Source organism: Gossypium hirsutum, chromosome D05 (assembly GCF_007990345.1).
Source record: "Gossypium hirsutum isolate 1008001.06 chromosome D05, Gossypium_hirsutum_v2.1, whole genome shotgun sequence".
Lineage (NCBI taxonomy): Eukaryota > Viridiplantae > Streptophyta > Magnoliopsida > Malvales > Malvaceae > Gossypium > Gossypium hirsutum.
In genome coordinates, this window is record NC_053441.1 from 32,390,813 (window position 1) to 32,416,474 (window position 25,662).

The 25,662-nt window shown below is 36.1% G+C and overlaps 3 protein-coding genes across 4 annotated transcripts; 1 reads left to right on the forward strand and 2 right to left on the reverse strand.

Annotated features, from left to right (window-relative positions):
• Positions 1 to 870: 870 nt before the first annotated feature.
• On the forward strand, positions 871 to 3,872 carry LOC107904080 (GATA transcription factor 8). 2 transcript variants are annotated; one of them, XM_016830347.2, is made up of 5 exons: positions 871 to 1,149; positions 1,561 to 1,641; positions 1,788 to 2,045; positions 2,567 to 2,671; positions 2,779 to 3,872. In XM_016830347.2, the coding sequence occupies exons 3-5, from the start codon at positions 1,821 to 1,823 to the stop codon at positions 3,466 to 3,468; spliced, it is 1,020 nt and encodes a 339-aa protein (XP_016685836.1). In that variant the 5' UTR covers positions 871 to 1,149; positions 1,561 to 1,641; positions 1,788 to 1,820; the 3' UTR covers positions 3,469 to 3,872. The 2 variants fall into 2 exon arrangements, with proteins under 2 accessions (XP_016685836.1, XP_016685837.1); XM_016830348.2 differs by lacking the exon at positions 1,561 to 1,641 and having other exon boundaries at positions 965 to 1,149.
• A 14,853-nt stretch (positions 3,873 to 18,725) lies between these two features.
• Positions 18,726 to 20,333, reverse strand: LOC107902429 (uncharacterized). The gene has a single exon (XM_016828614.1). The coding sequence runs from the start codon at positions 20,331 to 20,333 to the stop codon at positions 18,726 to 18,728; it is 1,608 nt and encodes a 535-aa protein (XP_016684103.1).
• Positions 20,334 to 21,409: 1,076 nt separating this feature from the next.
• On the reverse strand, positions 21,410 to 22,330 carry LOC121217149 (uncharacterized). Its single transcript, XM_041092698.1, has one exon. The coding sequence runs from the start codon at positions 22,328 to 22,330 to the stop codon at positions 21,410 to 21,412; it is 921 nt and encodes a 306-aa protein (XP_040948632.1).
• Positions 22,331 to 25,662: the final 3,332 nt, after the last annotated feature.

A 25,662-nucleotide genomic window follows, 5' to 3' on the forward strand; every position in this document is an offset into this window, starting at 1 on the left:
TGTTTAAAATATTAAAATATCTAATTGGTGATTAAGATTGAAATGTGAACAACTAGTGAGTTAACAGCTTAAACCCAAAACTTAATTTCAATGGATGCTTTTTTTTTTCTTAAAAATATAATTTTATATTGTGTAATTATAGTGCAAATCATTTTATTTACTATTGGGACTGACCCGATTAAGAAACAAGTAAAAAAATAGTGGAATAAATTGAGAAATTGAACACACAAATTTAACGTGGAAAAACCACTCCAAAGAGGATAAAAAAAACCACGGGCAAAAATAATTTTATTATAATGGCAAAATAATGAAGAGTACAAAAGATGGAGATAAAAATTAAATCCCGAAAACCTGAAAACAAAAAACTCTCAAAATGTAAACACAAAATTCTCTAAATGTTTTATGAGTTCTAATATATAATGAGTGTCTTTTCTAATATTGTAAATCATAGGTCAAATAATAATAAACGAAGTTTAACTAAAAGATTATTTTTCAAATTTAACTGAAATAGGAGTCATAATTAACATTTACAAATGTCGAAGAATTAAAGAGATATATAAATACATGTCCCCAACACATTTTAATAATTATAATATATTTGCTAAAAAATATAGACAAAACAAAACACCTTTCTCTTGTTGTCTTTAAAGGGAAGAAATGGTATGCTTATAAGGTATCATAGGTTTCATGAGAATGCTATGTTAATAATAATAATAAAAATAAAATAAATAAATGACTGAATTTATTTTTAAAAAATAATGAGTATGGAATGAGCATTGGGTGAAAACTTTCCAACCGAACATGAGTGCACGACTCCAACACCACTCCTTTCATTTCAAATGGCTAAAGAAAACCTTGAAAAATTAAATTAAAATAAAATAATTAAAAAGAAAAAAAATATTAAGTAAAAAAATGGTGAAAAGGGGGACATGGGGGGCAGTAAGGGGGAGCCGGAAGACTTCAACATCAAGACAAGGGGGGGGGGGAAAGTAAAGGACAGCTAGCAATGAATTGAAGTGATAACAATTATTATTATCATTATTAATACCCCCCTTCTTCAAATCTCTCCTTTTATTTAAGCCTTTCTTTCTTTCCTCTCCCTCTTTCAAAACTTTCCTCCTATTCCCCTTCCCTTCCTTCTTAATCAAGGTATTGTTTCAATGTTCATGCATTTGATATTCAGTTTGAATTTTAATTTCGAATGATTGGGTTTTCGGACTTGTTTGATTGTTTGGTGGCTCAGATTTTCAGAATTTTTGGATGTTTTTGAAAATTGGATTTTTTTCCTATGGTGGGAAGATAGTTTTGCTGGAATTCTCAGTGAACTTTTCCCGTTTGGTAGCTGAGAAACCGGAGGAAATCACAAGGAATTGAATTGAATTTGAACCGAATTAGTAAAAGTAGTAGGATTTTGTTATTGGTTTCGGTTTTTATTAAACACTGTAAAAATTTCGAAGCCTTCTGCTGCTATTTGAGTCAATGAATGAATTTCACTGTATTTCAACAGTCAAAGCAATTTATATACTGACAAATTCAATTTTGCCAACTTATTTCTTTCAGCTTTCTCGAGAAAATTCACTTCATTTTCCTGGAAATTATCTCTTAATTCCGGAAAGTTTTGCTCACTGATTAGTAACAAAGGTTTGCTTCAAAATCACTCTGAATTTCTTTTATTCCTCAAATTTCGAAAAAGTAATAATTTAGTAATGGCTACTTTTAACTAAGACATTAAAATGAAAAAAAAGAAAGAAAGAATTAATTTCAGGTTTTTTTTTTTTTGTTTGCAGATTTGTTTCAATTGTTAGTGCTATATAGTAAACATGATTGGATCAACGGATTTCATTGATGAGATAGATTGCGGCAGCTTCTTCGATGATCTCATCGACTTCCCTAACGAAGATGTCGAAGCGTACGAGTCCACCGCCGTCATCAACGCCGCCGCGTTTCCTAGTATTTGGACAACTCAGCCCGAGTCATTACCTCTTTCGGACTCGGTTTTTCTCAACAACAGTGCTTCCGAGCTTTCCACTGAACTCTTTGTTCCGGTTAGTGTACTGTAACTACTTTGTTTATTCTTCAAATAATAAAAAGCTTTTTATTTTATTTCCATGTTATATTCATATTCGATTAATTTGTAATTTTTTTATCAATTAAATTAATATTTGGTTAATTTATAATAACAAGTGAATGATATTTTCTCTTATTTTTTGCTTATTGAAGTTGATTTTTTTGGGAATTTTTATAAATTTAAAAATGGTTATTTATTTATTAATATTGATTGTCGGGTGGAAATGTGGAGTCCACCCACGACTCGAGAGTTTCGCATTATTTAGACGCGTAATTATTGCTTCAATTACGGAAGTCACGTGATCCGTTATGTGCGTCCTTTTACTATGCTTGGGGGAATATAGACATATACTCTTCATTACAATGTGTCAAACATATATATTTGGTGAATTTTTTTAAAAAAAATTATTATTTAAATATTACCACATAACATAGTCAGAACTCAAAAATTTAATTTAATAGGTTGGTATAATTATTTTTGGTAATTTTGTTATTGCAGTATGAAGATATTGTTCAATTGGAATGGATGTCAAAATTTGTTGAAGATACTCAGTGTGGAGCAAGCTTGACAACTAAGAAAGAAGATTCCTCTTCAATCAGTGAGGTAGAACAACGGTTCATGTTTCGTGTTGTGTTCATGTTATGTTCATAGGAAGCATATCAATTTTCAAATGTTCATATATTTATGTTGTGTTGGATCAAAATTTTCAGGGATCCAATCATCAATTCCAGACTTGCAGTCCGGTTTCGGTTCTTGAAAGTAGCAGCTCGTGTTCAGGAATGAAACCATTGCCTCGCAGTCCTGAAACGTCTGCCCCTGGGAAACGCGGACGTCCACGAAGCAAATGTCCTCGTCTGGCCACTTTCAATCATCTTCCAGGAGTTCAGATGACCTCCCCAGCTTCATCTGTCAATGAGAACGACATTCCCCAGCCATTTGCTGTCCCGAAGGTGCTGTCAGATTCTGAGAACTATGCTGAGTCACGGCTTCTGATCAAATTACCGAAACAAGGCAATCCAGAACATAAGAAGAAGAAGATCAAGTTATCGGTTTCAGCTGCAGCAGCCATTGCTGATTATAGTCAAAATCCAACTGGACAAGCTGTTAGGAAATGTATGCACTGTGAGATAACTAAGACACCTCAATGGAGGGCAGGGCCAATGGGTCCGAAAACCCTTTGCAATGCCTGTGGTGTCCGATACAAGTCTGGCAGGCTCTTCCCCGAGTACCGGCCTGCTGCAAGTCCGACATTTGTTCCGTCTGTACACTCAAATTCTCACAAGAAAGTGCTGGAGATGAGAACCAAAAGTTGTGCACTAGCGCCCACCACAACAATGGTTGCCAACAATTTACCAGAGTTGATTCCAAATAAAAGCAACCCAGCATTGGATTATATATGAGTGTCTTACTCCGTACACATCCAATCATGAGTATGGAAAGTGTTGGAAAAATCGAAGGTAGTATATCGGATACATACTTTTATCCGATTTACACCCGAGTCCAAGTAGTATAGGTTTGTTATTTTATTTATCTCTTCGTTCTTTGTTCTTTTTCTTGTACAGGGTTGAAATGGGGGGAATAGAGCAATAGATGACCAATATGTTTAAATAATAGGGAGAGATTGTTATGAGAAAAATTGAGGGAAAAAGGTAGAGAAAACGGAAGCTTAAGAGTTAGCAAAGTTGTAGGTTTTGGCAATGGTTAGGACCTTCGGATGCCAATAGTTATTGGAGTTTATGTTTTTTGTTTCATGGGAATTATTAATTTTTGCAGTTAAATTTTAGTGGAAATCAAAATTATGAGACGAGTAAGGAAATTTGAGAAGTTATTTTCAATTGAAAATTTCCAATTTTTACTTCAATTCTACATGTTCCACCATTCAAAATTCCCACTTCAATGCTGATATATGAAAAGAAGACTAGAGCCAGTACAAGACAGAGCAAGACTACTGAGTTAGAACCATATTAACGTGAAAAATTAGCACTATCTTCCTCCTCTGAAAATTTTATTAGGCCCCGAAACTTTGTCCCAATATCTGCCACCGCGAGTTGCTCTCTTGTAGGTATGTGTCACTCGAACATCCCAATTCCGATTACATAACTCAGCAACTACCCTGAACAGACTGGCTTCGACTTCCTCACCAATTTGGCCATGGAGACGGTTCACTACCTCTAAATTATCACATTCAACGACCACCCTTCGATAGCCCCTCGCCCAAAGAATTCGGAGGCCATCCGCATTGTCCCCAAGCTTTGCTTCAAGAACACTACAGGTAACAATGAACCTGCTAAAACCAACTAACCAAGCTCTACAATCATTTCTTAGCAAACCTCCTGCCGCAGCTCGAGGTCCTGCCAAAGTCACAGCCTCGACCACATTCAATTTGCACCAGGAGTCCAGGCAGTACCCCTTCCACCGCTACTGGTTTCTGCGATATCCTTGGCACTTACGGCCATCAAAACCCGTTGTAGACACCGAATTTCGTCCGGACTCGAATATAAGTTTAGTGATAAATCCAATTTTAAAAGTACACAGAATCGTTGGTTTTCTAATTTAATTACATTTTGGAGAACTTGTTTGTTAAGTTTGCAAATAGTAGATTCACTAGATTTAATTACAAGTTGTAGGTCATCAACACAATTTTTTAATTTTTGATGTGGCTTGATCAAATGGCTATAGTCTTTTTATTTTTCTCTTTTAACCACAACTATTAATTTAAAACAGATCTTACGAGATCCATTATAATAAAATTTCACTTTGATGATTAAAAGATGCATATATCAAAAGCTGAATTAAATTTCAAGTCTTTTATCTCCTAAGACCTGAAAGCACATAAAGTACTTAGAGAAAGACATCTAAAATTCGGGCATTGCTTAATGGAGAGGGGTAATGGGTCGAATTGATGCATTATTAACACTTAAATAATTTTTAAAAGAAAGCTAAACCATTACCAAGTGGTGAACATAACAATTAAGAAAATTCTAATGAACTAAATAAGCTGTAAATGAGCTTCATCTTCACAATTTAGGCTTTTTCAAGTTTATTAGCACTTTTTATTTGGACTCCATTAAAATATTCGTTATAAGTTGAAATATAAACATGAAATACAACACCTTCAATAAATTCTATCTCACTCATCTATATATATGGAAATGTTAATATTTCTATATTATTATCATCAGCTAAAAGATTTTATATTTATATATTTTTATAATCTAAATTTTTTAACTAATTCAATACATTATAATTAAATAGCAATTTCAATTAAATCAGATAAATTATTTTTATCTTTAGATAAGTTTAGATACATATATCTATACTATTGTTAAATCTCTAATGGATTAACAAGACACTAATTTAATTAAAAAACTTAAAAAATATTAATTTTAAAAAATAAAAAATATTACTGTGAGTATTTTTTATTTTTATTTTTGTATAAAATCTATAAAAGACAATTTAAACCTAAACTATCTACAATTTATAATATATATGAATTTGGAGAAACTTTTAAACTGATGAGAATACCATTTATTATTCATTATAGGCCTGATGCTCACTTTGGTACCTAAATATTTTTTTGTCCCATATTGATACATAAATTATTATTCCGTTACTCGGTTTAGTCTTTTTTTTTGTAATGATGTTAAAAAAATCGATTGTCATTTGTCATGTGTCACCTGGCAATTAGGTTTTTTTAAAATAAAAAATAAATTTAAATTAAAAAACACCTTTGACTTCAACCCACCATTGATCAAACATTGACTGGTGTGGACTAGCATTTATTTTCAATTTACTAGTATAAGATGATTTCTTATGCAACTCTATATTAATTGAAATATGCTACTTGACAAGTTTATTCGGAGTGTGACATAATTATCACTAATTACATACTAAGAACATGACATAATTATCACCAAGAATATATTTACAATTATATTGAAACATGATTAATATTTATACATTTCCACAAGGTTAATATTTGCAAATAAAAAACTTAAGAAATTTATTTATTTTAATTTTAAAAAATATTCATTAATTAATTTCCATAATGAATGTTTTAATTCTTTGATAATAGTGTTTTATTTCAATAATTTCACCCAATAAAAAGTAGAACAATATGAACAAATAAATAGTTATCAATAAAATATGTCATGCCCTTATTTGTCATTTTACATATATCAACTTTCAGCTACGTTTTGCAAACACTTTTAAATAAACAGTTATTAGGATCAGTCAATCAAACCAGCCACTGCAATCAGTAATTAACTATCAACAAATTACCAAACAGAGTCATAGCATGAACAAATAAATAAGTTACACCCATACTTCTTGACCAAAACTTTTTTATAAATAGATATATTATAACGTTTTTATAACATGTAAATTATTTTTTATAATAAACTTTTTGGTCCTAAATTTAGAAAATTTTTAGGATTTAAATAATATATTCTTTTGTTAAACTTCATAAAATACACAAATTATTTTTATAATATAATTTTTTAAGGTTTATAATATTTGTTATAAACATCCCAAACACTTATATATGTTTATTTATCGTAATTACTCAATTCTCAAGTTCCCCTAAGAATTGAAAAATATAATTGGGGGGCTCCAACTTAGAGGTGCTCATGGGCCGGGCCGGGCTCAAAATCTGGGCCTGAATTTTTGTCCAGGCCAGGCCTGGAAAAAAATTCACAAGTCCAAGCGCGGCCCGGCCATGCCCATTTTTTAAATAAACACCAAATTTTTTTTAAAAAATAAAAAAGTATTTTAAAAATAAAAAATAAAAAAAGTATTTTAAAAATTTTAAAAATAAAAATAAATATATTTATTATGTCGAAACCATCTTTTTTGAAAACAAAAATTTAGTTGTCGACTTTAAAAATAAAACTAGAGTCGCCATCGATCCTTTATTAAGGTGTGATCGGCTCACCTTAAAATTTATTTTGGTCTACGAATTTTGAGAAAACGGGTCTGGGAGTCAGTTACGCACGAGGAAGGGTTAACACCCTCGTAACGCCCAAAATCGGTACCAAATTGATCATTTAATGTCTTAGTGTTGAAGGTTAAAAAGATTTCAAAATCAATTCAAATGATGAAATTTGAAAAAGGATAACCAATTGTTCAAGTCATGTAAAGAAATCGAGTCCCAATACGTTAGGGTACAATTCCTCATAATCCCCGAACTTTGAATATGACTTTTATTTTATGTGAAAATCTTCATTTTGAGAAAGTAACATGCCACATCCAATGCGTTAGGACACAACAAGTTAAATTCCCAAAAATGATTTTTATACTCGTGCATTTTGAATAAAGACTATCCTCGGTTATTTAAGATTAACAAAGAAAATCAGAACCCAATACGTTAGGGCTCAATTTCCCTCGAAAATCCCAAACTTCGAATATTGCTTTTATTCAAAAAAAACCATTGAATCAAGAAAAAAACTTTGATGTATGGTTAAAACCAAACTATATTTTCCAAAAGGGTTTGTTAAAAAATTAACGTACAATATGATACAAATACTTTAATTTAAAGCATATATGACTAAATATTTACAAATATATACAAGTAAATTTGCAAATATGTGTACACATATATTTAACACACATATACAAGGATAAATATAAAAAGATGGAATGGAATATATCAATCAAAAACTAATAAAAAATGCATGTATGTATTTGAAAATCGTGAAAAAAAAATAAAAGTATGTACATGTGTATATATTTACAAAATAAAAAATGTATACATAGGTAAATCATGAAAATATATATACATTTAAATACTTATGTATATATGTACAACATGTATAAATAACGGAGTATATATGACAATAAAAATTTTTATAATAATTAAAAGATATAAATATATATATATACTATAGAAAATGAATATATATTTTAAATTATACAATATGGGAAGTACATATGAATTAAAATCTGTATGTATATTTATATATCTATATTTATGAAAAAAATAAATTATGAAGAATAATATAAAAAAAACATATATAGAAGTATACGTATGTACATATTTACAAAAGTAAAAAAAAAAGTTTTTGAAATTAAAAATATAAAAGTGTATATATATTATAAAGAAATGTTTGTATGTATATGAAAATAATGATTACCAGATTAATAATAATAACAAATAATAATAATAACAGTAAGCTAATATTAAATTTAATTAGAAAAACAAATGCAAAGGATCAAGTTGAGAACAAAACAAAACTGAAAAAAGCGAAAGCAAACTAAAATAAAGGACATATTTGCAAAAGGCGCATAATCTGAAGGGTCAAAAAGGGAATTAATCCCGCCCTTCCTAAACGCTGCGCAGCATTGAACTAAATCGTAACAAGGGGAAAATATTTGGGCCAAATTAAAAACAATGGATTTGATTAAAACGCGTCGCAAAAAGGAGGGACTAGTAGCGCAAATCTCCCATTTAAGGTTGATATGCGCGGACCCCACCCCAAAAACCAAACGGCGCCTGCTTTGTCCATCTTTTAGGTTTTAAAGGAAAAGAAAGAAAATTAAACAAAAGAACATTTATTTGTTCTTTTGGGTATCCCTTTCCAGAGGAGAAACCAGACCCTTTTAGGGTTTCCTCAACCCTCAAATGCCGCCGCTTAGCCTCGCGCCAAGGCTCCGATTGCGACGGAGATGGCGCCGACTCGACGAATCCGGCGAGAGAGGTATGTCCTTCCTCCCTTCTTTATATTTTAAATTAAAAATAAACAAAAAATAAAATAAAAAAGAATGGAAAAAATGAAAAAATAAACACGATTCACCTTCGAAAAAACCCTTTGTAATCTCATTATTTTCTCTCTATTTTCGTATTTTTTTACACTGAAAAATTCCCTCCCTTTACAGATTTCTTCTATGGCCTTAAATAGCCGAAAATAATAACAAAAAATATAAAAAAAGAAATACCCTCTTTTTCGTTATTTTACTGTTGTCGTTGGTTGTTTGTTGCTGCAGGTACGGCCAGTCAACGTGGAGGCAAACGTGCGTGACGTACGCGGGGCTGCTGTTGGGATGTGCGGCGGCTGCGGGCAAATGCTGTTAGGGTTTATGAAATTTTAATGTTTGAGCTAGGTTAATTTAGGTTTTAGGCTGTTAATTGGGCCTGTTTATTGGTTTGGGCCCGGGCATATTTGGGCTTGTACAGCTGCCCCTCTTTGCTCATTGTCGTGTAACGCGAATAGAGCAAAGACTAAGAGCCCAATTGTGCCCTGTCTTACTGAGCCTCGACTTCTTTAGTGCTTCTCTTCTTCAAATAGCCTTGTAGTGACCTAAAAAATTTGGCGATGGGCGCTAGTCAAATGAATTATTGAAAATTTGAAAACAATGTCTCGATTTTATTTGAAAAAAAGGAGTTGCCACTGATCTTTTTTCCTAGGTGTGATCGGACACCTACAAAATTCTCTTTTTAGAAGAAAAATTTATTTTTAAACTTTTCTAAAAAAGAGGTAATTTTAGGTCCACGTAAAAATCTAGAGAAAATTAGGGTTCGGGAGTCGGTTACGCGCGAGGAAGGTATTAGCACCCTCGCGACGCCCAAAATTGGTATCTCATTAAACGCATGTTGTCTTAATTTTCGAAAATACAAGTTCAACTTAATGTTTAATCGTGATCCGATTGAAACATGAGAATCTTTTTTTTTAAAAACACGAGAATTTTGAAGCACCAAAAAAAAATTGAAACACGAGAATTTTTTAAAACACGAAGATTTTTGGAACACGCAAAATTTTGAAAACATTAAAATTTTTGAAATACGAAAATTTTAGAAACACGAAAATTTTTAAAACACGACAATTTTGAAACACGGTCAATTTTTGAAAATACGACAATTTTTGAAATATGAGAATTTTTTTTTAAAACACGGAAATTTTTTTGAAAACAAGAAAATTTTCAAAATACGGGAATTTTTGAAAACACGGGAAAATTTTTTAAAAACACGAAAATTTTTGAAACACTAGAATTTTTAAAACACGAAAATTTTTGAAACACGAAAATTTTAGAAACGTGAAAATTTTTAAAACACGACAATTTTGAAACACGATTTTTTTAAAGAAGTATCATATTTAACACGAATCAATTATATTCATCCCTACATGACGATGAAATAATCGAATTAGTGCCAAATCGATTCAACTTAATATTTAATCTTGATTCTATCTAAACACGAGAATAATAAAAAAATACGAGAATTTTAGAATTTTTTCGATTTTTTTCTTTTTTTTAAAAAAGGGCGTATCGTGTTTAACACAAACCGATGATATTCACCCAACATAGCAATGAAATCAACGATTTTATGTTAAATCGATTTGTTGCCTCATTTATTAAAATTATTTAAAATAAAATAAAATAAAATAAAAATTGAAGTAAATTAAATTAAAAATATAAATGCCAAAATATAAAAATGCATAAAATACTAATAATATTTAAAAAAATACGAGCATTAAATTAAAATTAAAAAATAAAATTATCGAAAAAAAACCTCAGAACACGAGCTTCGCCGAACGGATAATACAAATTGAACCCCTTCTTCTTCTTTTTTTTCTTTTTTCTTTTTTCTTTTCTTTTTCTTTCCCTTTTTTTTCTGTTGGGCTGCTTGCGTGTGGGTCTGGCCTGCTGGGTGCGCTGGGTCTGCTGGGCTGCGCTGGGCCTGGCCTGCTGGGCTGCGCTGGGCCTGCCCTACTGGGCTGCGCTGGGCCTGCTGAAAATGGCCTGTTTTCTTTTTTTTTTTGCTTTGTTATTCTTTTTTTTCTTTTTGGGCTACTCTTTGGGCCGCTGGGCTGCTACCGTGGCCTGCTAGGTTGCTGGTGCTGTCGGGTCGGGTCACGGGTCGTGCAGGTCGGGTCTGGCCGGGCCGACTATTACAAAATATTTTCTTTTTTTCTTTTTTTCTGTCTTTCTTCTTCTTCTTCCTTCTTTTTTTCTCTTCTTTCTTCTTTTTTCTTCTTCTTCTTCTTCTCCGTTCGGTCTTCTACGCTGCCGTCAATGCCGCTGCTGCCGTCGCCTCCTCCGGTGGCTCACCGATGGTCGGCCTCTCCTTCTCCCCTCTCTTCTTTTCCTTTTCTTTTTCTTTCTCAAAGCTTTTTTCTTTTTCTTTCAAGTTTTTTTTGATTTTTTCGTGGGTGGGGGGCCATTTTTTGGAGTTTAAACTCCTTTTTATAGTTGATTTTGCTTCTTTTTTTCAGGTAGCAGGTGGGGAAGGCCATGCCCTAGGCCGGCGGCCGGAAATCGTGGGGTAGGCGCACGAAATCCGCCGGATTATTGGGGATTTTCTGACAGAAGGACCAATTTGTAAATGTAGCAAAATTTTTGGGGCCAAAACGTAATTTTGAGAAAGCTTAAGGGTCCAAATGTAATTTTAAGAAAGTTTAGGGGTCAAAATGTAATTTAGAAAAGTTTAGGGGTTAAACTATAATTTTGAGAAAGTTTATGGGTTAAAATGCAATTTTAGAAAAGTTTAGTGGTCAAAATGCAAAAAAATTATTATTATTTTATTAATTTTAGTTTTTTTTAACGAAAGTTATTCCCGGACAAAATTCAGTGATTACAGCTGCCCCTCTTTGCTTATCGCTATGAAACATGGATAGAGCAAAGACTTAAAAGCACTGAATTTTGTTCGATCATCCAAAATTTTTCTTTTTATTTGAAAAGCAGAAATCGAGAATAGCTCAGCGTGAAACACGAGGCTCAACTCACCTCTTGGATTATGATTTGACCTTCGAAAAACAAAAATTGAAAATACCCCGACATGTGCCCCGAGGCTCAACTCACCTCTCGCAATATGAGTTGATTTTTCAAAAAACATAAATTTAAAAGAAATACCTCGGCATGGTCTGAGGCTCAACTCACATCTGTATTATGAGTTGATTTTTGAAAAACGGAAATTTAAAAGAAATACCTCGGCATGACCCGAGGCTCAACTCACCTCTGTATTATGAGTTGATTTTTAAAAAACGGAAATTTAAAAGAAATACCTTGGAATGACCCGAGGCTCAACTCACCTCTGTATTATGAGTTGATTTTTGAAAAACGAAAATTTAAAAGAAATACCTCGGCATGACCTCAGGCTCAACTCACCTCTGTATTATGAGTTGATTTTTTGAAAAAAGCAGAAATAAAAAAAATACCTCAGCGTGACCCGAGGCTCAACTCACCTCTGTATTATGAGTTGATTTTTTGAAAAAAGCAAAAATTTAAAAAAATACCTCAGCGTGACCCGAGGCTCAACTCACCTCTGTATTATGAGTTGATTTTTTGAAAAACGGAAATTTAAAAGAAATACCTCGGCATGACCCGAGGCTCAACTCACCCCTGTATTATGAGTTGATTTTTGAAAAACAAAAATTTAAAAGAAATACCTCGGCATGACCCGAGGCTCAACTCACCTCTGTATTATGAGTTGATTTTTTGAAAAACGAAAATTTAAAAGAAATACCTCGGCATGACCCGAGGCTCAACTCACCTCTGTATTATGAGTTGATTTTTTGAAAAACGAAAATTTAAAAGAAATACCTCGGCATGACCCGAGGCTCAACTCACCTCTGTATTATGAGTTGATTTTTTGAAAAACGGAAATTTAAAAGAAATACCTCGGCATGGTCTGAGGCTCAACTCACATCTGTATTATGAGTTGATTTTTGAAAAACGGAAATTTAAAAGAAATACCTTGGCATGACCCGAGGCTCAACTCACCTCTGTATTATGAGTTGATTTTTTGAAAAAAGCAGAAATTAAAAAAATACCTCAGCGTGACCCGAGGCTCAACTCACCTCTGTATTATGAGTTGATTTTTTGAAAAAAAACAGAATTTTAAAAATATTTCTTGAAAGAAACAGGGTTTCAAAAAAACATCAGGTGAAACTAAAAGCCTTCTTCCTCATTGATTCTGTGCAGCTTTCTCCTAGTATTCCTTGCTCTACTGGTATACCTGTATATGTCATGTATGATGTTATTATGATATGCACATGTTTGTCCTAAATGCTTTTGTGTCTACATGATCATGCAATGCACCGTGGGCTGTTTGTCACGTGCCCCACTTTTGATTTTTGTGAGAGTCCGCATTCATTTCCTCAATTCTTGACTTTTCTCTCCAGTTTTGTATTCATCCTCAAGTTCTGTGAGTAATCCACATCTTTGTATATCACTCTCTTGCCCCCTGTTGAACTTTTTCTTGCTTTAGGGTCCTTGTATTTATCAAGTTCTCATTCAGGTAATGCTCAACATTCCCTTTGTTTAGAGTATGTCATCTTACTATTTATCATTTAAATGAGTCAAACACGAGATGCATACAAAAGACAAAGTAGGCATGAAAGAAATACCTCACATTCATTTTTTAAAAGCAACAATCGAAGGAAATTGACAAGGAAAGTTTAACAAATAAATTGTCATAAAGAAAAGAAAGCGAGTTCAATGGCCAGAAATGCTCTAGATATCCAATGCATGAACTTTCCACGTTTCTTCATCCTGGATCTTTTCGAGCACGGCTTCTTGTGTAGAAGATTTTGAGCTTCTGAGAATGCTTCAAATATTGTAACCCCGCCATTCGACTCCCCGTTCAAGCCAATTGGCTTCTTCAAGCCCGAGCCCACTTCATTAAGACGCCCTTTTGGGTTTTCATCCTAATCCTTTTGTTTATCAAGACGCCCTTTTCGGGTTTTCATCTTGATTTTTCTTTTTCTTTTCTTTGTTTTTTCTTTTTTCTTTTTTTTGTTTTGTTCCTTTTTTGTTGTTTTTTTTAAGCATAATATTTCTTCACAGCATCTGAGTTCACTGGATTAGGTAATTCTTTCCCGTCCATCTCAGTGAGAATCAGAGCCCCTCCTGAGAATGCCTTTTTTACAACGTATGGCCCTTCCCAATTTGGTGACCATTTTCCTCGAAAATCCTTTTGTATCGGGAGGATCTTTCTTAAAACAAGCTCCCCTTCACGAAATTCTCTTGGCCGCATCTTTTTATCATGAGTCGTGATCATTCTTTTCTGATACATCTGTCCATGACAAATTGCCTTCAAGCGTTTCCCTTCAATAAGGTTTAGCTGATCATATCGAGCTCGAACCCACTCTGATTCTTCTAATCTTGTCTCCACTAAGACGCGCAGGGATGGGATCTCTACTTCGATAGGCAGAACGGCTTCCATCCCATAGACCAGAGAAAAAGGAGTTGCCCCCGTAGACGTCCGTACCGAGGTGCGATATGCGTACAAGGCGAATGGTAGCTTTTCGTGCCAGTCTTTATATGTCTCAGTCATCTTCCCAATAATCCTCTTAATGTTCTTATTAGCGGCTTCTACTGCTCCGTTCATCTTTGGGCGATAGGGCGAAGAATTATGATGTTTTATCTGAAATTGCTCACACACTTCTTTCATCATCTTGTTGTTCAAATTTAAAGCATTATCTGAAATGATTCTTTCAGGCAGACCATATCGACATATGATCTCCTTTTTTAAGAACTTGCAGACCGCAGCCTTCGTCACATTAGCAAACGAAGTCGCTTCTACCCATTTTTTGAAGTAGTCTATAATCACAAAGATAAATCGATGTCCATTGGAAGCTTTCGGGGAAATCGGCCCTATAACATCCATGCCCCACATAGAAAAGGGCTACGGAGAAGTCATGACATGAAGGGGCGACGGAGCTGCATGAATTTTATCGCCATAAATTTGACATTTGTGGCACTTTCGTGCGTAACCAATGCAATCCCTTTCCATCGTCAACCAATAATAACCAAGTCTCATAATCTGCCTGGCCATGGTGTAACCACTGGCATGCGTTCCACAAATCCCTTCATGAACCTCCTCAAGTATCTTTCTAGCTTCAACAGCGTCCACGCACCTCAGGAGCACTTGATCTTTTCCCCTTTTGTATAGAGTATCCCCGTTAAGAACAAACCCAATCGCTATTCTTCTGATTGTTCTTTTGTCATTCTCATTTGCTTGCTCAGGGTACGCTTGATTCTTGATGTACTCTAGGATATCATGGAACCATGGTCGTCCATCTGACTCTTCCTCAATGCTAAAACAGTGTGCTGGGGTCTCATATATGCTCATTTGGATATGCATTATTTCATTTTCTCTGTTTGCTTTGAACATCGAAGCCAAGGTGGCTAGGGCATCAGCCAATTGATTCTCTTCCCGTGGAAAGTAGTTAAAAGTCACTTCATGGAATTCCTTGATTAGCTCTGCGATGAGATCGCGATATTTGACTAATTTTGAATCTCTTACTTCCCAATCTCCACGAACTTGGTAAATGACTAGTGCTGAGTCCCCGTGTACCTCTAAGATTTTGATTTTCCTCTTGATAGCTACACGAAGTCCCATGATGCAAGCTTCATATTCCGCTATATTATTTGTACAGAAGAAATTCAATCTGGCAGTAAGTGGGTAATGGTCCCCTTCAGGTGATACTAAGATTGCTCCTATCCCATGCCCCAATGCATTTGATGCACCATCAAAGCTCATCTTCCATGACTTTCCTTTTGATGACTCGCCCTCTTTTTCTGAAATGCACATCAAATCTTCGTCTGGGAACTCAAATCTCAAAGGCTCGTATTCCTCCATTGCACGACTTGCCAAGAAGTCAGCTATTGCGCTTCCTTTTATCGACTTTTGGCTCACATATACAATGTCATACTCAGTCAATAGGATCTGCCATCGGGCCATTCTCCCTGAGAGTGCAGGTGACTCCATCATGTACTTTATTGGGTCCAGTTTTGAAATTAACCATGTCGTGTGATACAACATGTATTGTCTGAGCCTTCGAACCGTCCAAATTAATGCACAACAAAACTTCTCAATTGAAGGGTATTTTGCCTCATATTCTGTGAACTTCTTGCTGAGGTAGTAAATTGCCTTTTCTCTTCTCCCTGACTCATCATGTTGCCCCAGTACGCAACCCATTGAGTTCTCAAACACTGTCAGGTACAATATTAAGGGTTTTCCAGGGGTCGGCGGTACTAGCACAGGAGGATTAGATAGATACTGTTTTATCTTGTCGAAGGCCACTTGGCACTCCTCGTTCCATTCTCCCGGATTACGTTTTCGAAGGAGTCGAAAAATTGGGTCACACTGATTGGTAAGTTGAGCAATGAATCGAGCAATGTAATTCAACCTTCCTAAAAAACCTCTGACTTCCTTTTGTGTACGCGGGGGAGGCAATTCTTGTATATCTTTTATCTTATCTGGGTCAACCTTGATACCTCTTTCACTAACAATGAAACCTAGCAGTTTTCCTGAGGTAGCCCCAAATGTACATTTGGCCGGGTTAAGCTTCAACTGGAACTTTCTTAGCCTTTTGAACAACTTCTTGAGATTTCCAACCTGTTCTTTTTCTTCCCGAGATTTGGCAATCATATCATCGACATAAACTTCTATTTCTTTGTGCATCATATCATGGAATAACGTTACCATGGCTCTCTGATATGTTGCCCCAGCATTCTTTAATCCGAACGGCATTACCTTGTAGCAGAAGGTTCCCCACATTGTTATGAATGTAGTTTTCTCCATATCTTCGGGAGCCATCTTTATCTGATTATATCCCGAGAAACCATCCATGAAAGAAAACAGAGAATGCTTTGCCGTATTATCCACCAAAGTGTCGATGTGCGGTAAAGGAAAGTTATCCTTAGGGCTTGCTTGATTTAGATCATGATAATCCACGCACATTCGCACCTTGCCATCCTTCTTTGGCACTGGGACTATATTAGCTACCCATTCTGGATACTTTGAGACTTGTAGGAAGCCAGCGTCAAATTGTTTCTTGACTTATTCTTTTATCTTTAACAGCATTTCGGGTCTCATCCTTCTTAATTTCTGCTGAATGGGCTTGCATTCTGGTTTCAGTGGGAGCTTGTGGACCACAATATCCGTGTTCAATCTTGGCATATCCTGATAAGACCAGGCAAACACATCCTTGTATTCATGGAGCAAGGCGATCAAATCTTGCCTTGTGTTTTCTGAAATGGAAGTCCCAATCTTCACTTCTTGTTTCTCTTCTTCGTTCCCCAAGTTAACTACCTCAACAGATTCTTGATGGGGTAGGATTTGTTTCTCTTCTTGTTCCACAATTCTCAGTAAGTCAGGAGACGAGACACAATCTTCAACATTTTCGTCAGCTTCGAATTCTCCTAAACAAACAACCTTCTCAAAATTGATTTCAGGATTCATGACGGGATTATTCATGCCATTGATATCTGAGCACCTGAAAGGTGAATGGAAAAAGGCTATAGCAGAGTATTGAGGTATTGTAATCAACACACAATGATATGAGATGATATGAGTTATATGCCTAGAAAAGGATATGAACAGAATGAGTAGTCGCAAAGTTAATGAAAAGAATATGACAATATAAAACAAAATGCATCTTCATTAATGTTCATTGAAATGATAAAGAGCAAACAGAAGTTCTTACGAAAGGAACCCTACTGTTTAAGGACACACAAAATGAAGGGTTAACATTGAGCATTACTCTGAAGGGGACTTAAAAAATATAAGGAGGTCCTCAGCAGTCCAGTTGTTCAAAACATATCCTGGAGGACAAGAGCGTATCATTGAAGCATTCTTAATTTCATCATTCTCATTGTCAATAGCATTTAGGCTGATATTCTGAAGACCCTTTTCAATCAATAATGTGACTTGCGAGTTGTTCTGCCCTAGGTACATCACTCCTGCTGATGTAAATGTTCTTAACAAAGGAGGATACACTAACGGCTCCCACCCCAATTCCTGGCCTGAAGCCCTTGCGATTCTTCTCTCTCGATCTTTCTACAATTGTTTTCTTCTTTGATGTATATCTGGTTTGAACCCCAAACCGTATCGGCCCTTGTGGTGCGTTGGTTTCAAAGCTCTAACCATCCCTTGTTGATATTTTCCCAAACCTTTCCTCGCTCGAGCTCCTTTTCCCACAGTCAGCTTAATTCCCATCCCGGTATTCCTTGACAGTTTGGGAATAGGGATTTTATTCCCTTCAGCAACAAATGTAGCATTGATAAATTCCAAGGAGCGAAAAGAACATTCTACCGCATCCTCGCTTATTTCGATGTAGGGTGCATCAGTAGAGATAGATGCGATGATGTCTTCCTCACCACCAACAGTAATCAAACGGCTATCCATGATGAACTTTACTTTTTGATGGAGAGATGAAGAAACTGCCCCAGCAGAATGGATCCAAGGTCTTCCTAAGAGGCAATTGTATGAAGGCGTGATGTCCATGACTTGAAACTCGATATCATATACACATGGCCCCACTTTTAAAGGAATTTCGATCTTTCCCATGACTTCTCGCCGTGTCTCATCAAATGCCCTTACTGTAGAATAACAAGGCCTCAGATAAGACATATCAACCGGCATCCTAGAAAGCGTGGCCAAAGGCATAACATTGAGTGCAGATCCATTGTCGATGAGCACATTTGGTAATATGTAACCTTTACAATTGGTTGTGATGTGCAATGCTTTTACGGAGCCCCTACCATTTGGCGGTATTTCGTCATCACTAAAAGAGATAAAATTATCTGCATGTAGATTATTTGCCCACCTATCAAGCTTTTCCATGGATACATTGTTCGCCACATAAGCTTGATTTAACTCTTTTAACAAGGCATTTCGATGTGGCTCCGAGTTCAACAATAGAGACAATACCGAGATTCAGGCCGGCTGCTTGTTTAATTGTTCTACGACGCTATATTCACTGTGCTTAATAAACTTTAAGAACTCATGTGCTTCCTTCTCATTCACAGCCTTTTTAACTTCCTGCTCAAGTTGTGTTTCAACATCATCCTCAACCTCATACATTGGTGCTTTTCCTTTTTGGCTCGGACCAGCAACCTTCTTCTTTGGCTCAACCGTCTCGGGAGAATAACATCTTCCGCTACGAGTAAAATGCCCTACTCCGCTAACACCTTCACTCACAACCTTGGACTTTTCACCCTCAGGTACAATAATATTGACATCATAATTCCAAGGCACTGCCTTGTTGTCCTTATAAGGGAAAGGAGCAGGTACTTCAATTATCAAACTTGGTTTAACTTCTTGACTAACTTCTTCCTTCTTTACCTCGTAATAAATCACCAAGGGTCTATCGACACTATAAGGGAAAGCCATCAATTGATCATCAGAGGCACATATTTCTCCCTCATCGGCCCCTTCCACACTATCAAAGACTTTGACCTCCTTGTTATCTATCATGTCCTGAAGTAATTTTCTAAATTCCCTGCAAGATTGGATGTCATGCTCTTCAATGCCATGAAAATCACAGAAACCCTGGTCTTTTGTACTTTCTTCTTTAAGGATCTTACTAGACGGACATAGCATGCCATTTTCAATCATCATCTCCCATACCTTCTTCAAAGGTGTTCTTACTTCATTAACATCACATTTGGCTTGCCAACTGTCTTCATCTGTCACCGCATTTACATTCCCGCCAGTATGGTTAGGAAGAGGATTTCCCGTCACATTGCTAACACCATCAAATCGTAAAATGCCAGCATCGATGAGACCTTGAACCCTCTTTTTAAAGGCCACACAATTTTCTGTAGAGTGCCCCTGATTCCCAGCGTGATACACACAACTAGCATTAGGATCATACCACCTCGGGTAAGGGGGCTTCAGGGGTGCCATGTAATGTGGGGATATCAATTGCTTCTCCAACACTTTCGGGTATAATTCTCCGTATGGCACAGGAATTGGGGTGAATTGAGGTTTTTCAGGAATGGGTCTTACTGGTCTTTGATCATTTTTAGGTTGACTTTGTGTAGGCATGGTGTTTGGTGGGAACAACGTGAATGGTCTTTGGTTATTCATAGCATAAACAGGGTAAGACGGAGGTGCTTGATGGTAAGGACCTTGAGGAGGAAAGTAGAAGTTTGAAGGTGGGCGATAATGAGGTCGTGATTGGGTGGGGTACGAATTGGGGGTACAGTGACTCTCGGTTCCAACCATATGAGCCTCTGCCTCCTTTTTCTTTGCGGGTACTACCCTTTTCGAACTCTCGGGGCCTTCCATTCTCCCACTCTTGACGGCGTTTTCAATAAGCTCCCCGGATATTACAATATCCGCGAAGTCCTTTGTGGCACTTCCTACCAATTTATCGTAAAACGGCGCTTTGAGAGTATTAATGAAGAGGACCGTTATCTCTGTCTTAGTTAACGGAGGCTCTACCTGAGCCGAGATATCCCTCCATCTTTGTGCATATTGCCGAAAAGTCTCTGTCGGCTTCTTTTCCATCATTTGTAAGGTTAGTCGATCAAGCACCATATCCGATACATGCCTATATTGCTCACAGAATGCTGAAGCCAAATCCTTCCATGATCAGATTCTCTCTCTACTGAGTTAATTATACCATCGAAGGGCTGAGCAAACCAAACTATCTTGAAAGTAATGCACCAACAATTTATCATCGTTTACATAACCAGTCATCTTTCGGCAAAACATGATCAGATGCGCCTTTGGACATCTTGTTCCGTCATACTTCTCGAAATTAGGTGCCTTAAATTTTGGGGGTAAGACCAAATCAGGTACCAAACTGAGCTCTTTGGCACTCAAAGCAGAGAAAACTTCAGCGCCTTCTACTGCCTTGATCCTCTCTTCCAGGATCCTGTACTTATCCTGAGCGTTATTGTCATCAATTCTCAGCCTTGCTACTTTTACAGGATCATCTAGGTCTGGAACAATTGGATCTGAAGGAATAGCCCCAGGGTTCGATACAAACATTCCCTGTCCTAAATGAGCAGATGGAGTAGGATGTTGTTCCAGACTTGTAGGTTCTCTTTGGGGGTATCCTCTTTGCATTGTATGGACATGAGGTGGAGTAAATCCCGGGGGATAAAGTGGATCTTGATTAGCTCTTGACTGAGGCGGTTCTACAATATCGGGGCTCTGCATAGGTCCCTTTCCTTTGACCAAGGCCGTCATTATTTCCATCATTTTGGTCATTTGATCTCTTTGCTTGAGCGATTCCTCTCGAGATCTCACCATCAAATCTCTTGCCTCTTGCTGCGACTTGGCCAGTTGCTCCTGCAATTCTCTTTGGGTTCTTTCCATCCTTTCCATCCTTTCATTGAGTTCGGCATCCATAGTTCTAGCTCTTAAGCGCGTCCTATAGGAGTGACGTGATTCCAGACTTGTAGTGTGGTAACTGTGGATTAGATGGTTTTAACCTTAGCCAATGATTAGGGAGATATGAGCATGTAATGAATGAATGAATAATTAATGAATGTTAATCATGCGTAAATATGCAAAAATAGGTGTTGATTCCAAAATGGCCCCATACTTGGGCGTTTCATTTATCAAAAGAGTCCATTACAAAAAGTTTTGCCATATTAGTTTTACAGTTACACAAACTCCTTAGCCACGTCGCCTTGCTTCTTTACACGTTCCAGGAACTCCAATATGCTTGATCTTTGGCTTGGAGGGTATTGGCAACTGAGAACTTCCGCTTCATCTGACAATTGTACTACATGCGCAGCCGCCCTACGAATTTCATTGATTAAACTGCCGAGATGCATATCCTTTTCTTGGAGGGATCTCTCATAGGCGCAAATGTCTCTATCATGCTGACCATTCTTGTCTTCTAAAGCCCTCAAGAGGTCATCCAAATATTGTTGATGAGCTTGCAGTGTACTCTCTAAACTTTGAATTTTTCCTTTTAGCTCTTGATGCTCAGACTGACTAGCTGTTAGTTCTGCAGTCACAGCTTCGTGTTCAACACTCTTCTTCCTCAACTCTATCATAGCACGTGCAGCTCTTTCCTCTTCTTTCTTCTCTTTGGCTTTCCAGAATTCCATCCCACCTTTGATATTGCTTAGTTCCTCCTTCCATTCTGCTGATGCTTTGCCCAATCCACTATTTCTTATAGTGCCTCTTAATTTCTTGTTTTCCAAATGAAGGTCCCTTAAATCCTTTCTCGTAACTTCAACATCTTTTTGGACTTTTTCGGTTCTGGATTTTTCAATTTTGACATCAATCTTCAACTGGTAGTTCTCCTCCTGGAGAGAACTAATATCTCGCAACAGTTTGGCTTTTTCACGTTCAAATTCATGTCTTGCAATTTCTAGCTCGGATGGAATTTTCTCTAAGAACGGATTCTGGCAAGCTTCATCAATCGATGGGGTTACTTGACTCTTCACTCGTCGTTGCCTCCATAGGTCATAGTCTACAGTGATAGTATCAGCATAGAGAGCTAATTCCATTAGGTAGATTTGCCTCCAAGAATTCACAGTATCTCGAACCTTTTTCATGTAACCCTCACCCATAAAGGCAAACTCCGATTGTGCCAATCCATTGGAAACTGGTACAAACTGTCGCGAAGCGAACTATCTTTGAACCAACAATGGAGCATATCCAACTCCTCCCCATAATCCTAGTAAAGGCATCCAGTCTTGGTTTCCACACTTGTATAATAAGACAGAGGGACGAATCCAAGGTGCTCTCCAAGTTATATCTTCGGCACGGAGGTTCTGAAAAACTGAGACCTAGTGTTGTTCAGTGACATCCTTCGGCCAATCTTTTTCAAGGTGTGCTTCCAACAGGGCGAATGTCTTTGAAAACATGTGGAAAGGCGTGCGCTCTACCTTCCAAAATTGGCTAAAGATCCAAACATTCAGTAACTGAGCGCATCCAATAAAACGTCCTTCCCCTTTTCTCCTACAAGCATTTAGAGATCTAAAAGTCTCAGCCAAGATGGTTGGGACCAGGTTGACTCTTTGCTTCAACTTTTCGAAGAAATCCACAACCGCAACTTCAATATGCCCAAGAACCTTCGGGAAGACGACCAGTCCGTAAATGGCCAAGGCAAATAAATCTACTCTTTTCAAAACATTTGGATGATTCTGAACTAACTCCCGAAGAGAAAACCACGGAACACAACTGACTTCATTCTTCTTCTTTATCTGTTTTTCAGCCCATGTACCAGTCATCCCCGTCAACTTCATTAGCTTTTTCTTGAAGGTCATTGGTTTAGGCTCCTTCACATATATCTTGTTGAGTTGCACATTATCGATGCGAAGTAAAGCGGCATACTCTTCTATGGTCGGAGTCATATCTTCCTGATTGAAAGTGAAACATTGATAGGCTGGGTCCCAGAATCGAACCATGGCTTGGATCAACTGCTCGTTCACATCAATTGCTATCAAGTGAGCTATATCCCCATACTTCTCAGTGAAAATGCCTTTGGTATCTGAGTCCCACTGTTTCCAAATCCTAGTCAAGTCTTTGAGATCATTCTGACGAGTATTCAAAGTCACATGCTCAGGAAGATCAGAGATGTATCCTTCTTTTAAACTATCCCCTTTCGCTTTCTGAGTCTTCAAAGACCAATCTCGAACTACGGCATTTTTCTCAGTTACTTGTGTAATTGACTCCTCCATCAGAAACCCGTTTTTGGCAACCAATCTTTAACCAACACCTTCCTAATGAGATGTCTACGATGCATGATGAAAAATAAAATGAAAAACAAATAACCCTGGTCAGAGATCACAACAGATATAAAAAGAAGAAAGAAGAAAAATAAAGACTATGGAAAATTTAACGAATTAAGCTATTCAATCATGCAATTTGGTGGAAAAGACCCACATTTTTTCTTTTTTCTTGCCCCAATATGCTTTACAAGAAACCTACCCCACATACCATCAGGCAATCTATCCGGCCCAATTTATTAAACAGACTTAATTCATTAAATAAGTGTAAATGCAAAAGAAATAAAAGGTAAGAGGCGTTTCTCCCGTGTACTTATTTTGGTGACTATTCGATAGACGGAGGTTCGGCATGGCTCTACTCGGGTGGCTCATACGGTTCACTATATATAGTTTCGGTTCTAGAAAGGTACTCGAATTGTCCATACTGTCACCTACTAAGGCTAGTACGGAGCCTCGGTTATCGCCCGTCAGGGCTCGCGAGCTCAATTCGAGGGATTACATTTACTTATGCCTGTGCGGAGGGACGAGTTAACTCACGAAAGCATAAGTCATATGTAACCCGGAAGTATTTCACTAGCCTGTGCGGAGGGACGAGTTAACTCACGAAGGCGTAGCGTTTACTTCCACTTAAACGGATGGAGCCCGGGTAGAGAGCTCAAGTTATGCAAGAATGCAGGTGCACGGTGTGTGGGGAGAAACTCACAAACCTTTTTATTTTTATTTTTACTAAAAAAAACAAACTAAAACCACAAAACTTAAAGCTGAAAAAAAACACGAAAGTAAAACAGGTTAGAAAAATATTAATTTCAAAACCGGATGCGGATGTATGATTTTTTTTTGAAAAAAAAGAAGATAAAATTCAAGGATCACGATTAAAAATTAATTTGAACAAGAATTTTTGAAAATTTGATAACGCGCGTTTAACGTCAGACTCGACTCTCAAAAGTCCCCAGTGGAGTCGCCAGCTGTAGCGACCTAAAAAATTTGGCGATGGGCGCTAGTCAAAGGAATTATTGAAAATTTGAAAACAATGTCTCGATTTTATTCGAAAAAAAGGAGTCGCCACCGATCTTTTTTCCTAGGTGTGATCGGACACCTACAAAATTCTCTTTTTAGAAGAAAAATTTATTTTTAAACTTTTCTAAAAAAGAGGTAATTTTAGGTCCACGTAAAAATCCAGAGAAAATTAGGGTTCGGGAGTCGGTTACGCGCGAGGAAGGTATTAGCACCCTCGCAACGCCCAAAATTGGTATCTCATTAAACGCATGTTGTCTTAATTTTCGAAAATACAAGTTCAACTTAATGTTTAATCGTGATCCGATTGAAACATGAGAATCTTTTTTTTTAAAAAACACGAGAATTTTGAAGCACCAAAAAAAAATTGAAACACGAGAATTTTTTAAAACACGAAGATTTTTGGAACACGCAAAATTTTGAAAACATGAAAATTTTTGAAATACGAAAATTTTAGAAACACGAAAATTTTTAAAACACGACAATTTTGAAACATGGTCAATTTTTGAAAATACGACAATTTTTGAAATATGAGAATTTTTTTTAAAACATGGAAATTTTTTTGAAAACAAGAAAATTTTCAAAATACGGGAATTTTTGAAAACATGGGAAATTTTTTTAAAAACACGAAAATTTTTGAAACACTGGAATTTTTAAAACACGAAGATTTTTGAAACATGAAAATTTTAGAAACGTGAAAATTTTTAAAACACGACAATTTTGAAACACGATTTTTTTAAAGAAGTATCGTATTTAACACGAATCAATGATATTCATCCCTACATGGCGATGAAATAATCGAATTAGTGCCAAATCGATTCAACTTAATATTTAATCGTGATTCTATCTAAACACGAGAATAATAAAAAAATACGAGAATTTTAGAATTTTTTTGATTTTTTTCTTTTTTAAAAAAATGGCGTATCGTGTTTAACACAAACCGATGATATTCACCCAACATAGCAATGAAATCAACGATTTTATGTTAAATCGATTCGTTGCCTCATTTATTAAAATTATTTAAAATAAAATAAATAAAATAAAAATTGAAGTAAATTAAATTAAAAATATAAATGCCAAAATATAAAAATGCATAAAATACTAATAATATTTTAAAAAATACGAGCATTAAATTAAAATTAAAAAATAAAATTACC